Below are 14,221 nucleotides of genomic sequence, written 5' to 3' on the forward strand. Positions count from 1 at the left end.
ATGCTCGGGAGCGGCCCGTGCAGCCAGCCCACGCCCGGCTCCCCGCGGGGCGAACGGCAGCGGCCGGGGTGGGCTTCCACCCCCGGATACGATTTAGGGCCGCCAGCGGGGACTGAGGGTGACGGTAGCGGGAGCCGTTCTGGGCGGGGGGCACCGGTACTGCGCTGGGGGCCGCGTGCGTGATTCAATGACACAAAGTCATAGAATCATGAAATGTTAAGGGTTGAAAGGGACCTTAAAAATCCTCTAGAGTTCCAGCGCCCTGCTGTGAGCAGGGACACCTTTCACTAGACCAAATTGCTCAATGGCCTATCCAACCTGACTTGGAACACTTCCCAGGGATGGGGCATCCACACCTCTGGGCAACCTGTTGTCAGTGCCTCACCACCCTCACAGTAAATGGTTTGCTTTGGCTCTGCGGCACATTCATGGTGTCCTTATTAAATAAGCCTCTGCGCACGGTGCCGGTGATGCCGCAGAGGGAGAGAAAGAGAAGACCAGTTCACAACCATTTTTAATGTTTGCATGGGAGAAGTTAGACATTAGCTTTCTACTGTTCATCACATTCTGTAAGTGACAGTTTGGCACAGTTGCACATGGGTAATACAGCAGAAACGGTTTCACAGTAAAACATTAATGCAAATAGCGACACCTAAAGCCAGAGTTTTCTCCTTCACCACACTTACTGATGTGTGTGTTGGCTGTATGTGATAAAAAGGGGTCTAGTAACCTGGAGCATAAATCCAGCTGTCCGAATAAAATGACACTTGAAAAGTATTCTCCTCCTTAACTTAAGATTTTGAAAAGTACATAATAAAGATTCACTATTGCAGTGCATCCAAAATTTACAGTGCTCATAGTAGCAGACAATTCATTTGCATAATGTGGAGAGGGGAAAAGGCAATGGGACTATTTTTTTTTTTAAATTAGAATTATGCCACCCAATGCTCAAATCACATTAAAGTAATTATTACTGGACTTCAAAAATTTTGTTAAAAGCACATGAAAACAGAATTTCCACAAGTTTCATTTCCAGTCTGTCTTGTGGATGACTATAGACAGATAGACTTGTTACACTGTGCATCTAAATGTTTATCTCACATATAAAGGGCTCCTCACACGTATTTGTAATCTAAGAGCTCAACTTAGCCCTTCTAAAAATGATTTTCTTTTGAGGGTGGGAAAGAAGAACAGTGAAAAATGTTCACAGCAGTTTTTCTGTTTCTTCATACTCCTTCCTGGTTAACCTGGAAGAGGGGGTGGTCAGTGTCCACCCTGTTCTGGTTTTGTTCAATTTACTGTTCAGACAAACTGTTATGGTTCTGTTAAAAAACCAAACTTGCTAATAGAAGAGATCTACATACATCCCCAATATGCAGATCTGGGCAATGGTGAAGAAGCACAGCAAGAGCCCAATGCTCACCAAATCTTGGTTCTCCCATAGGTTTGGCTGCAAGGAGGTTCTGATTCCACTGCACAAGTCACAGTCTTGACTTCATTAAAGCACGTGTATTTACATGTTTTCTTGAACTAGGACTTTGTGTTGTGATTGTCAATCAGGCACAATTGCTACAAATCCCACATAAGAAAACTCCCTTTTGAATTTAATTAGCAGTCCTGTAATTCTCAACTCTATGGAAGATGAAGGGGAAGGAAGAAGCTCTTAAACTTTTCTATTTATTTTTTTTAACAGCGTCACAAACAATTATAAGGCCAAAATACACAATATTAAATAGAAAATCTAAAATTAAGTTGCTGGTATTCAGTGAGAAAGACTGAGGTATACAAAATATTTTTTAAATTGTGCGTAAATTTGCAATAGTTTTGAAAAGGTGCTTTTCCATTTTCAGCTAGTGGTTCATTGACCAAGTGATCTTCCTGTATACCAGTAACTGTGTAATTGTGACCAACTGAACACAATGCATTTAACAGCTAATTGTTCTTCAGAACACTTGAGTTTTTTTAAACATTACATTTATTCTAACAGCAGTAATGTAGTAAAATAAGACTATATCCAAAACAACTCATGATCTTCATTTATCATTTTTACTGTTAAGAATGGAAAGTTGTTTTTTTTTTAGTTTACTTTGGATGTTGGCACATGAAAAGTACACTTCAGAAATTGTCAGACTTGTTCCAGAGAAAACAAGGTGTAAAACAGAAAAAAGAATGGCAGTGCCAAGTATATTTTTCTCCTTCCACGTTGTATTGGCAACTGATAGAAGCACACAGAGATAATGTAATTACACGACTTCTAAAACCTAATTTTAAAGTTACAAAACTAGAGAGCTTTTGGCTGAGCATTTCCCTGAGTCTTCATTTTTAAAAATCATGTTAGACATCATGTGCATAGAATCTGTTACAAAGGCCTCAATTAATAAAGGCTGTTTGTATGCAAAAGTTAGATACTTCTATTCTTTAAAAACCTAAGCAAGAACTGCTGAGGAAGCAATTTCACTCTTCAAAATCTGGTATTTTTCCTAAGGAGAAAAGCAAACTTCAGATATTTTTGCATTGGATAATTTGAAATTACATCATCACACAATTTGTGCTTTGTGAACAAGTCTAATGGGGAAGCTTTCGGGGAAAGACTGAAACAACAAACTCTGGGACTTCTACGTAATTAAAAAAAACTTTGGTTTTTATAGCATTTTGTGATAAAATAGAAGGCACAACTGTGCATCAAAACTATATGATTTTGTATTTTAATCTGCTAACATTGTTTTCATCAGCACATCAGACTTTCTGTAAGTCTTTACTTAAAGATGTTTAGTAACAGTAATTAGTTAGCTGTCATAAGGCTTCTGTTTTACCTACATGCAAGAAGGCTATTTAGCAAGAAGGCATCATTGAAAAAGGTACATTGAACAACATATGACCTGATGTCCGTTCATTAAAAGTTCACCATTCTAGCTCAACAGGATAGTCTCCAGTGAGACACGCTGTGCAATGACCAAGCTTTCCAATAAATGACTTTTGGGTTTTAGGATTGTTGTCCTGTCTTGCTTTGATGCTTTCTTGCACAGACGATACCAACCCTTCCACAGAAAGATAGACAACACTGTCTGCTCCTAGAGGAAATAAAAGAGTCATCAGTTAAAGCTGCAATGTTGTACCAAATGCAGTGCTCTTTGGAAATGTGGTCGCATTATCGTCTGGATTATGATGCCAGGTGGATCACCTTAACAAAAGAGAATGACTATGAAAAATTTTTAAGATCATAGTATGTCTTGCCCTTCTCAAATGCTTTGTGCAGGGAGCAGACTCACTGAAATCTAGACAGAATGTTCTGTTGGGAAAAAATATGTGACACATAACTGCAAAAACAGAAGCAAAGTCCAGACTGTGTACTAAGACTCCCTAAACTCCTTGTAGTCTCCCAGAGTTAACCTTAGTTGAGGTATGGAAGTAGATGTGTGTGTGACTAGTGCTTCCCAAATCTGAGCACCAAGGACTACCAAGCTTCTCTGGGACTTGGAGGAGAGGAAGACCATCATGTTAAAAAAAAATCATTATGGGTTCATACAAGTTTTCTAGCAGTAGGAATGTTTGATAGCATTTTCGTATCCTTAGTTTTCTATCCTTTGCACTCATATGGTGAATAATACTTAAAAATGAGATCCTACAAACTTGAAATATTTCCACCACCTTCACAATAATTTTGGGAAAAAGAATTCATTGCAGTATTAGATGGTGAAAGTCAGTATTTAACACAGGATATTGGAGCTTACAGTGGAACACAAACTGTCGATCCTCCTTTTGTTTTGCTGCAAACATGACTTGAAATTTCAGGTTTTTAACATTCTTTGATTGATTTCAAATTCATTTCTTTCAAAGTGAAATATATAATGCAGTTAAAATTATTTACATAAATGCCAATTTGTAGAAAATTCAGTGGGTGTTTACAAATTCTGAATATATTTTTATGAGTGTCTCATGAAAGTGAAACTACATCCGCTTTTCATTATAGGACAGATTTTCACCACTTACTTTCTTCCTGGTGTTTTGACTGCAGTAGCTCCTTTTTGTCAAGTTTCTCAGAAGGAGCTTTAAGTATTGGAAAGCTTTGCTGTTATACTTTATTTGCAGCTTATGCAATTATTCTAATACTTTCTATTGTTTTGCAAATACAGTTCCCTAACTGTGTTAAAAAAAAGTGTGTAGCTAAAGTGGTTTGATCCGTGGAGTACTCACAATTGCAGACACCTAGTTTACCAACCTTACAATTCTTTAGTCAGTTTTGCCACTGGTGCCTTGATATATTCTGCTTTATTTTGAAGTAGACCATAAAATACAGTTCAAAGCTCTCTCAAGAAAAAAAAAAAGAAAGTAGCATTTACCTATATAGTTTGCAAGATCATGAAATTCAGGTCTGTTGGCAATGAGTTCTTCTTTTGTTGGAATGTTTATTCCCATGTAACAGGGAAATCTTATGGGAGGGGAAGCTACACGAATGTGCACCTGCATAAAAACAGTTTTAAAAGAGACTGATGTAAGTTGATGGTCAGCAGATCATAATATAATAGCAAAGTCTCAATTCTGCACAGCGATAATGAACAGAACACAGCACTGCACAGAAATCTTTGAAGGGTTAAAAGTAAGATAAAGTTTTTTTCAGATGTCAACACAGCAGGAGAATGTAAGACAGTTTTAGAACTTGTTTTTTATGTATTTCCTAATGTTCTTAGAAGGTTCCATCCTGATTTTACTTATCTTCTGTGGTGTTCAGTTCTTTATAAACAAGTTTCACCTTACAAAACCAAACATTATACAGCACATTTTTGCTCCAGTGACTGACTTGCACACTGTTTTGCTTAAAAAATCTTTATCAATTAAAAAAATGGTGCTCTAGTGACTTAAGGCATGTGGTATTTACAGCAGTCTATGGTTATACTTTATGCACTTCCACAAGTCACCCATCAGGAATACTTGGTTTTTTGATCTTAACTAATTTGTATTCCATTCTCTTTTTATTTGCCAGACAGTGCTTTGTAAGTGGAGACGTTCCTCTTATCTCAATCATCCAAAAGTCACACTCATACAAAAGAACCTTCTTAACCTATCTTCACAATAAACACACACTAGCCATTTTTTTTCCACATTTGCCCTTTTAAAAATGGAAACAATGTATAGTACAAATGAAGACAAGCCCCTGTGCTTTAACCTCCCATCAACTTCTATTCTTCTGTTCTATATCTTTATTGTACTGACTTAAAATTAACTTACCTCTTTGGCTCCTGATTCTCTCAGTAGTTTTATTATGGGTGAAATGGTATTGCCTCTCACAATTGAGTCATCAATGATAACAACTCGTTTGCCTTTAAAATTATCAGACAGAACGCCAAACTTCTTTGCAACACCAAGTTGCCGTAACCTCATATTTGGCTGGATAAATGTTCTCCCTACATATCGATTTTTACAAAGTACTTCAACGTATGGTAGTCCACACTGCAAACAGGAGACAGTTAAACAGAATTAATATAGAGGACTTCTTATTCTCAGTTACTGTTTTTTAAAGTGACCTTAGGACTTAGTATGGCTTCACAGTAACCAAAAAATGTTTAAAACCTTAATATAGAGGAATAATGGCAGAAAAAACAAGGCAGAGTACTCAATAGCAGTAGCCTGCATACTGAAGATATAAAGCCTAATCAATATGCAACTCTAACAGCCCACATCATTATAGTCCATTACAAAAAGAGATATGTGTAAATATGCTTGGGGAAAAAAAAAAGAGAAAGGTAACATATACCTTTTGAGCATAACCAAGAGCTGCTGGGGTTGCAGACTCTGGAACAGTGCTGACCAGGTCTGCTTCCACAGGTGCTTCAATAGCAAGCTGCTGCCCACATCTTCTGCGGACTGAATACACCATCTGACCTAAGAACAGAAAGAAGTGTTTTTCTTGGCTCAGATTTCTTCTCAGTTTTCTGTACAAATTTCTGTGTCAAGCTGTAGACACAGAAGTCAGTGAGAAAAGTTCTAGAACTAATAACCAGTCACTTGCATAAGGTCATTTTTTAATTTCCTCCCATAATGTCACGTTCTAACATTCACATTCTTATGACTACACAGAGAATAAAAATCCAGTTTGCCCTAACTGGGTAACTAACTAAAGGTCCTGTGGATTTTACAAAATCTATCTGCAAGAGGAAAGAAAAAGAAATTATGCCTGCCTGTTCATAACATGCATATTCTATTTTTAGACTGCTTTTTCCAACAGAGAAAATTTATGCAATGCTGCTGTCTGCTTCTGTCCACTTACTGACTTTGAATCAGATGGCAAAATTCACCTGGAATTTAGTAAGGGGATAAGCGGACTCAGAAGCTTTTAAGGTCCTAAAAAATTTGCAACATGGGAAAGAACTGGAAGTATTGTGATGAGGCACGGCAAAGGCTACAGCAGGAGTACTAAGGAATGTAAGAAGTGAGGATACTGAAGGGTAAATTGATTGTGAAAGCAAAGGAATGTGGGATGAAACTGGCTTTGTAAGGGTGGGGAACTGTATTGGATCAATGGATAGCATGTCCCTAGAAAGCAATGAAGAGGTTGTTTGCCAGACATGAGAGTCCTGGCTAGTATCTTGTCACTGAGACAATTTTTGAGGGCTTCTACTGAAATAATAATAAAGGCATTACACTGACAATGCCAAGTACTTAGTGCATAGATTTGCAAGTTAAATTAAAAGCATCTTCCTGAAATTACACTTACTGCAAAGAAAATATCAAAATAAAGTTATTTTGTAAATCCTATTTCATAAGTCTAATTTTTAAAATGTTTCCCAAGAACCAATAAAGTTCCTTTCTTCAGTCTCTCACTTTTAAAAGATATTTCATCTACCTTAATCATGTTCATAGCCCTTTTCATCCCTCCCATAGGAGTATGCAGGCAGTCTGTCTCAGGCTGTATCCACAATCCAGAAACAGGAAGGTGATGTTACATGCTCCTCCTGATGAGTTTTATCTCAAAAGCTTTGCCAGCCCATTCTGTCCCTGCTGTGTGCTGCAAGCTTATGTTCAGTGGTACTCTACTATGATCCCAGAGTCACTGTGCTCCAGGATAACATCTTTCAGTATTTAGGCAAGTGCTCTGTAAGTTACATTTTTGTACCTTCAAAAATACTGTCTGGTCTTGCAAAATAAACATATTCAAAGATGCAGAATGCTGATGGATCTCCTTCAGGTCTTCGTACAACATCCAGTGTCTGGACATCATGTCTGGATATTTTCACAATCTCTCCAGGAAGGACCTCCCGATAGTACCTTGGAAAAGAAATACAGAGAAGCTAGAAACGTCTTGAAGCTGGATGATAATTTTTAAGTACAAACAAGAGTCAACTGACAGGAAAAAATGTTTTTGAACATCATAACATGACAACTTGCTTCCATCTTAGGATTTGACCTGAAGCATTTTAAGACCAACATGCTAAGACAAGTGACCCTTACTCAAACAGTCTGAATTATTATCCAAAAGCAATAAACTAATACTTAGTACCAGAGAATGATGGTATTTGTCCTATGTGTGAGACATACTGTATAGGCTTAACTGAGATTGAATATATTTTAATAATATAGTCCTGTATCAATGCTAGAGAACTTTTCAATGAAAGATAATAAACCTTACAGTGCAATGTAAGAAATATAATCCAAGAATAGAGGTGGTAGCCAAATAATCCTGCCTCACAAGACAAATCTAGAGAAATATCTGTCTAGAGAGGACAGATAGCTACCCCCAAATGACATAAAGCTGACTAGAAATGTACATTTTATTTCTCAAATCTGTAGAAATACGGAATAGTTAGGTTTAAATATGGAATAGTTTAGGTTTATTATGTTAAAGTGTTTAACCTTATTAAACATTTTTCTAGATCCTTTAATGAGTCCTCAGGTGGCTATTCTAACAAAGTCAATCTAAATCTATCCCAAAATATTAAAATATTCTGGAGATACAAATCAGAGGTGAACAAATCTGTGTTTATTCACTGGTCAGATACTAGCAGTAGCAGGCAGCAGCACTAGCTACAGCAGAAGTTTAGACAAAATTGCTTTTTTAAAAACACACAGGATTCAGCTGATGGTCCTATATAGTGAGCTTCTCTTAAGAGAGGTTTCAAAGAAGTTTCAGAAAACAGTTAATTTCTTTCTAATGAGGAGGCAAGCTTACCAGACAGCATATGCTACAACTCAGGTTATTTCAGCCTGTGAGCTACCAATATCACTTTCCTGTAGTTGAAGAATTATTTTGTAATACAACTATGCTGCTGCAAATGAGGGCAAAATGAGTAAGTTATATGGGTAGTCAGGTATGATGTAACAAATAAGAGGCATTTACTTTGTGATAGTAGTTGTCTTTACTGTTACTTTCTGCACACGTAATTCTATTTTTACAATCATCTGTTCAAGAAAATAAACTGGCAAAAACCAGGACTAGCAAAAACATCCTTCACAGAAAACTAATCCTTGGTGTCTTTCATGCTGTATGACACTTGGCCACTTGGGATTTAATGTTTAATCACTGCCTAAGGAAGAGCTTTCAGATAAAGTGGGAATCAGGGCACTTACTCTGCACCGATAGACAAAAAGCTACAGGATTCAGAAGAGACAACCCATCCTTCTGTTTCAGTGTTATCTTTTCCTGAAATAAAAGATTTGAGTTAGAGTCCCCAATTTCTGCTACCATGACCCCCCAGAATTGCATTTTTGCTGCAGTATCTGGCTTGCTATGGCTGCCAAGTGTGCAATTAAAGACTGTTGTAATTTCTAATTAAAAGGTATAGCATTCCACTGTTTCCATCTTTCTATTATTAAAAAAAATCCCAAACAAATCCACAAAATAAACACCATAAACCTGCTCTAGGCAGAAGTGGAAGTAACAGCATTGTATTCACAGCTCATGAAGAGACACAGTTCAGGTAACTACCTTTGCTATCCCTGCACTATTTCAAACTTTTCAAATTCTACTTCAGTGATTTTACATAGACATAATTACTTTTGTTCACACAGGAAACTCCTTACTTTTCCTATGCTAAATAGGTTGATAGATAGATGCTTTTGATTACAATGGATGCTGGATTGAATTCCATGAGTTTTGAAAGTCAAGCACAGGAAAGACTGAATTGTGTCACATAGGGTAGGAATGTCTGTATGCTTTAAAAAATTTTGTGGTTAAAATTACTCAGTTTTCTGAAGATACAGAACCATTTAGTGCTTTGCCTTTGAATTATTTCAGTTTTAAACAAGTGAAGATATTTTAATCTTACTTAATGGAAAATGTTGATTTGCAGGCTGAACAGGAACACGAAGAATTTTTTCCATAAACTGACTGTGTAATGGTCCAGTCACTACTTGTGACTGGGTTGGTTGGAATTAAGAAATACATTGTGGGTAATCCAGCACTTTTTGCCCACCTTATAGGAGAAAGAAAGGAAGAAACCAGACTTGTTTCTAGACATTGTCCTGAGCAACTGCCTTTAGGTGGCCCTTCTTGAGCAGGGGATTTGGACCAATCACCTTCAGAGGTCCCTTCCAACCTCAACCCTTCTGTGATTCTGTTCATCCCTGCTTTCCTGTTTAAGCAATGAGAATTATTTAAATTGTATTACAGTTGGGCTGCCTAATTGTGGCTATCATTAGGCCACTAAGATTCCCTTTATTTGCGACTGGAATTTTGCAGACTCCCTATAGATTATTTTTCCTTCCCAACTCTTTGTTTTATGTTTTGATTTTTCAAAACTGATTTTTCATCACATTCCTACTTACACCTCAGTATGTATAGCTTTAATTACTTGTATCAGGGATTTCATGCACAAACTATGCATACATATATATATATAGTTTACCTTTTCCATTCATGTCCCCTACTGGAATAAGGCGACCAATGCACAGCGGGCGATTCCCATATGGATCACGTACTGCATAGATTATGTCTTTATGCATAATTAGCAATGAATATGAAGTTGGAGTTTCCTTCATTAAGTTTTTTATTCTGGAACGAGACATAGGTGAACATAACTGTGTGTCACATGAACAGCTGTGTGCATTTGCAGCTGCATATCCTGCTGGGATTACATGGCTGCTGTTGATTGTGAAGCCCATGCTCCTCACCTTGCCACCCAGTCAGCCGTATCATCGTTTTCCAGTGGAGGTGTGAAAGCCAGCAGCTGGGTGATCAGTTCACTGTCAGAACTGGTCGACAGTCCCACACCATGCCTCATAAGCTTTTAAGACACAAACCAAAAGTGTTACCAGCATTAAAAAAACAATCTCACATCTCACTGCTCAGATTTGAATCTAACAACACCTTGGTGCAATGAAAACATTTAAATGTTTTAAAATTTATCAGTGCTTCAGGTGATCACAGCATAATAATGCCAAGTTTCTTCCAACAAACCAACTATGTAAAATGAGGTAGTACAATCTTCTACACTAGTACTACATTTTTCCTTTTTCATCTCATTCTTTTGCTCTGCATGCAACCAAAATTAATGCCACCAATATTCAGGGCGTAAATTAATGTTTGGGCCATTTAATTATCTTTGTGCATGCTCTGAGAAGAGAGGTAAAATAAACGAGAGAAAAATATGAAATTGCCTATAACAGATCCAGAAAGAGATATCAAGGCAGAATCCCCTTCACAGGATTTTTCTCCCCCCAAAACTGATCCATTTTGATTAGGGTGCTCTTTCATTACCCCAACAGTTTGGTATTAAGGAAAAGTCACAGCAACTGTATTGCTCATTTCTGCCTCGCACTCAGAAAGAAACAATGCCTGAGCCCCCCAAGGAGGTACTAACCTTCCGCCTGAGTTGTGCAGCATTTGTTAGCTCCCCATTGTGTGCCACAGCAATCTTTCCATGAAGAGTCTCTACAACAAAAGGCTGGCAGTTCTGCAGCTCAGAAATTCCTGAGGTGGAGTACCTTGTGTGCCCAATACCAAGATTTGAAGGGTACAGCTTCTTCAGGCTGTCTGCATTGAAGACGTGATTTATAAGACCCATTCCCTTTGGGAGAAAAAGAAAAAAGGGTTCTGTTTGGTTTTACTTTCCTGGTAACTTTGTAAGTTCTTCTTCTGCTTAGTGTTGATATAGTATTAATGGAACTTTAAGAGAAAGGCAAGTAACCTGAAAGACATGGGAAAGAAAAAAGCTGAGTAGGTGTCACAGTGGTATATCAGATCCCAGTAGTCCTGTTTTTAAATAAAGCAATATACATTTTTGTGCTGAGGATTTTCACGGAACAATCTACTCCCTGGCTAAAAATATATCTTCTGAAAAGCACTAACAAAGTGTTGTGTTGTTTAAAAATACGTAAAAAAAGGCTGCCAGAAGACAGGCAAAGAAGAAAAACAGTTGCAAGAAGGAAGTTCTAGGTAGAGAATACCTTTTACAAGTTAGTGGTAGGTATATTGGATTCACTTTTAAAGTGGATCCATGATAATGTTTATTAGATTCCACTGTCATTCTTGCCAGTGTCTGAAGTAAAGATTTTTTTCAAGAGGCTTGTTTACTTAAACTTTTCATATAGCCAAGTTATCTTCTATTTAAAGCAGAAATGCATCAAAACGTTTTAGTCAGCCATCAGGACAGGAGCTTCTTTTGGCAACAAGCACTATGCAGAGACAATTTAGCAGCAACAATAGTCCAAAAAAACTGCTCAGAGAGTAGAAATTAAGACCAGGTTGTCCTATGAACTCCTGGTTCTGCCACTGCCTGTGGAAAATAGTTACATCCTTCTATGCCTGGTCTGCCTATCACATGTGGTAACTGTGGTATACATGATGGGTAATGCTCCTCTAGGACTTTCAAAGATATACAGGACAGGTCTCAATGGCTCATAACCTGTGCTGCAGATACAACAACAAGAGAGTGAGATGGGACAGGAAGGACAACAAAAAGCTACAGTAGCATCATAACTGCTGACATTTTTATGGACTAGGTTACAACTCAGAGTCCTAAATATGCTTTCACCAGTGTAACAGACCCAAATGTTGTTATATTAGCACCACTTCTGGGATCAATCAGGTCAGATAAATTTACTCCACAAGCTCTTTTTTACACTGTGGTTATTACAATTTTTCAAAGTGCTGTAGTTGAGAGACATACTTCAAGGATAAAAGAAACCATCACATGCTCTCCAACTCTTAAAATATCCAAACTGATGAGGTAGTCAATTAAATTCTTAGCATCACAGCTAAGTATTGTAGCTCAGTAACATAGAGATACTGCAAATTATTATATCACCTACTGGAAGTTCATTCTGAGAAGCAGTTCTTACTATGGGATTTATAGAGCAGCCCACTTCAAAGGAAGCTGGAATTCCTGTAAACATTAAGGAAAACTGAAACCCAAGCAGGTGCAGGAATGAAGAACAGATAACACGGTGCTAAAGTTGAGAGAAGGTGCATTTAAAAGCATGTGTATGTGTATGTGTATGTGTGAATTGGGCTGTAACAGGTAAGAGGGGGAAAGTGCCTGAAGAGGCAACAAATGATGCTTGAGGGATAACAGTTTGCATGAGGTATTGAGCAGTCATGCACAGATACACATGCTGCTGCAGCAGAGCACTTCTTACTCTTGGACTGATTTGAACAGCTTAATTAATCTTCCTCTGAGACCCCTGAATGGGAAGACAAACTGCTTTCTGACTGTGGTCAGAGAACATACACAGAGAATTGCCCCATGGTTTTTTTGCTGGTGTATTTTTTATTTCCAATCCTCTCCTTTTTCAGGATGGAATAGGCTGGTGATTTTTTTTTTCCTGATCACTATTCAGATTGAACAGAAATATCCTCAAAGCAGGCAAGTATTCTCTTGGCATAATACTTTTAAGGCTGTGGTCATTATGTGTCTTGTAACATCCCCTGTGATTCTATCACCTTGAGAAAGTCTGTTTGACCTTCTCAGGCCTCCATTCAGTCTTAGATTCTGTTTATTGCTACCTATGGGTAAAGTAGTTGCCACTTCCTTGAGTCTCACTAACGTAAGATTTAGTCATCCATTTCCTTGTGCATAGTCTGTAACTGTATTTCTTTTCTCTTGAGATCGATTTGCATCAATGCTCTTCCAAATCTGCAGAGTTAACACCCGAGGTGCAGGGTGACTTTGGTAAGAAGTTTTTTGTGGCATCATTAGCATGCTCTGGGTAACTTCTGTGTGTCTGTCTGTCACTGTATGCACAGATACACCTAGCACTACGATGCTGGCATGTTTGTTTTAAGCACACACCCAAGACAGGTAACAAAATGAGATACTCTCACTGACAAAATCAAAAGAGCCCATCAAAACATGTTACTTTTTCGCTAATTACATGGTTTCTTAGCAGAAACAAACTTACATACATCTCACTTAAGAATACAAAACATTCATTTGCATTTTACCTTGTGCACTTTGAATGCCTGGGATGACTCGCCATCACTCGTCACAATTCCAGCGCTCTCCTGGCCCCTACGGACAAAATAAAATCAACATAAAGCACTGAAATGAATATGAAACACTTTTACATACAATGGATAGGTGTTTTCTAAATAAATTTTAATATAGGCTTATTTGATTTATTTTACAGACTTAAAATTGCTATGTTAATTTCAGGTTTCTTGCCTGTGTTATGCTTTATTTCAAAACAGTCACAATAAGGTTTGTGCCTAAGTCCACTGAACTCAGTGGGAATCTTTCCACTAATAAGCACTGGCTCAGGCTCTTACTGGAATCCAATTTCAGTATGGGCATAACATAAAAACAGATGCTTAATTGGAAAAGCCATTTTTAGAGGCATAATGGTCTAGGCGATAGTAGTAGGCTCTATAGTGCTATTCTAATTCTGCTTTGGATTGGGAGATGTTAATAAAACTGATGGTTTTGCTTAGGGGAATGCATCGTCTTTTCCACTGATTACCTACACAGAAGCTTTTGCATTTTTACACTTAGGCAGACAAGCTAGCTTTTACACCTCTAAAAGCTACACAGACTCTCTGATAAAAGCATCTGAGTGCATAAACCTAATGTTGGGCATCTCAGCTTCTGAACTCAGGCGAAGCAAGTATGATGTACAAGTGTCACTGCAAATGGAAATACTTCTCTTACAGCAGATCAACCTCAGGCTAGCAGTTGTGCTTTGTTGAGCACAAGAGCTGATTCAGCTGAAATACGGGAGTTTTCCCTGTCCTGCTGTCTGTCCTCCCCAGCCCTTCTCCTCGCTGGGTCCCCTGGGTGTACCCCAGATCCCC

General features: G+C 38.0%; 1 protein-coding gene across 1 annotated transcript; it reads right to left on the bottom strand.

The window, feature by feature from the left end:
• Nucleotides 1-496: 496 nt before the first annotated feature.
• On the bottom strand, nucleotides 497-13,475 carry PPAT (phosphoribosyl pyrophosphate amidotransferase). Its single transcript, XM_017744357.1, has 10 exons — nucleotides 13,376-13,475; nucleotides 10,794-11,000; nucleotides 10,105-10,217; nucleotides 9,840-9,985; nucleotides 8,563-8,635; nucleotides 7,112-7,263; nucleotides 5,753-5,880; nucleotides 5,227-5,448; nucleotides 4,341-4,461; nucleotides 497-3,071 (listed from the first exon to the last, which is right to left on the bottom strand). Exons 2-10 carry the CDS (start codon nucleotides 10,995-10,997, stop codon nucleotides 2,902-2,904), a joined length of 1,329 nt encoding a protein of 442 aa, XP_017599846.1. The 5' UTR covers nucleotides 10,998-11,000; nucleotides 13,376-13,475; the 3' UTR covers nucleotides 497-2,901.
• Nucleotides 13,476-14,221: the final 746 nt, after the last annotated feature.

Source organism: Corvus brachyrhynchos, unplaced genomic scaffold, assembly GCF_000691975.1.
Source record: "Corvus brachyrhynchos isolate BGI_N302 unplaced genomic scaffold, ASM69197v1 scaffold17, whole genome shotgun sequence".
Classification (NCBI taxonomy): Eukaryota; Metazoa; Chordata; class Aves; order Passeriformes; family Corvidae; genus Corvus; species Corvus brachyrhynchos.

Bases quoted from the DNA above. Each gene is read 5' to 3' on its own strand.
- PPAT (XM_017744357.1), bottom strand. From the start codon at position 10,997: ATGGGTCTTATAAATCACGTCTTCAATGCAGACAGCCTGAAGAAGCTG. The intron at 10,218-10,793 runs GTTAGTACCTCC...GTGTCTTAAAAG, and splicing joins CTGCACAACTCAGGCGGAAG to CTTATGAGGCATGGTGTGGG. The intron at 9,986-10,104 runs GTGAGGAGCATG...GTCTCGTTCCAG, and splicing joins ACGGCTGACTGGGTGGCAAG to AATAAAAAACTTAATGAAGG.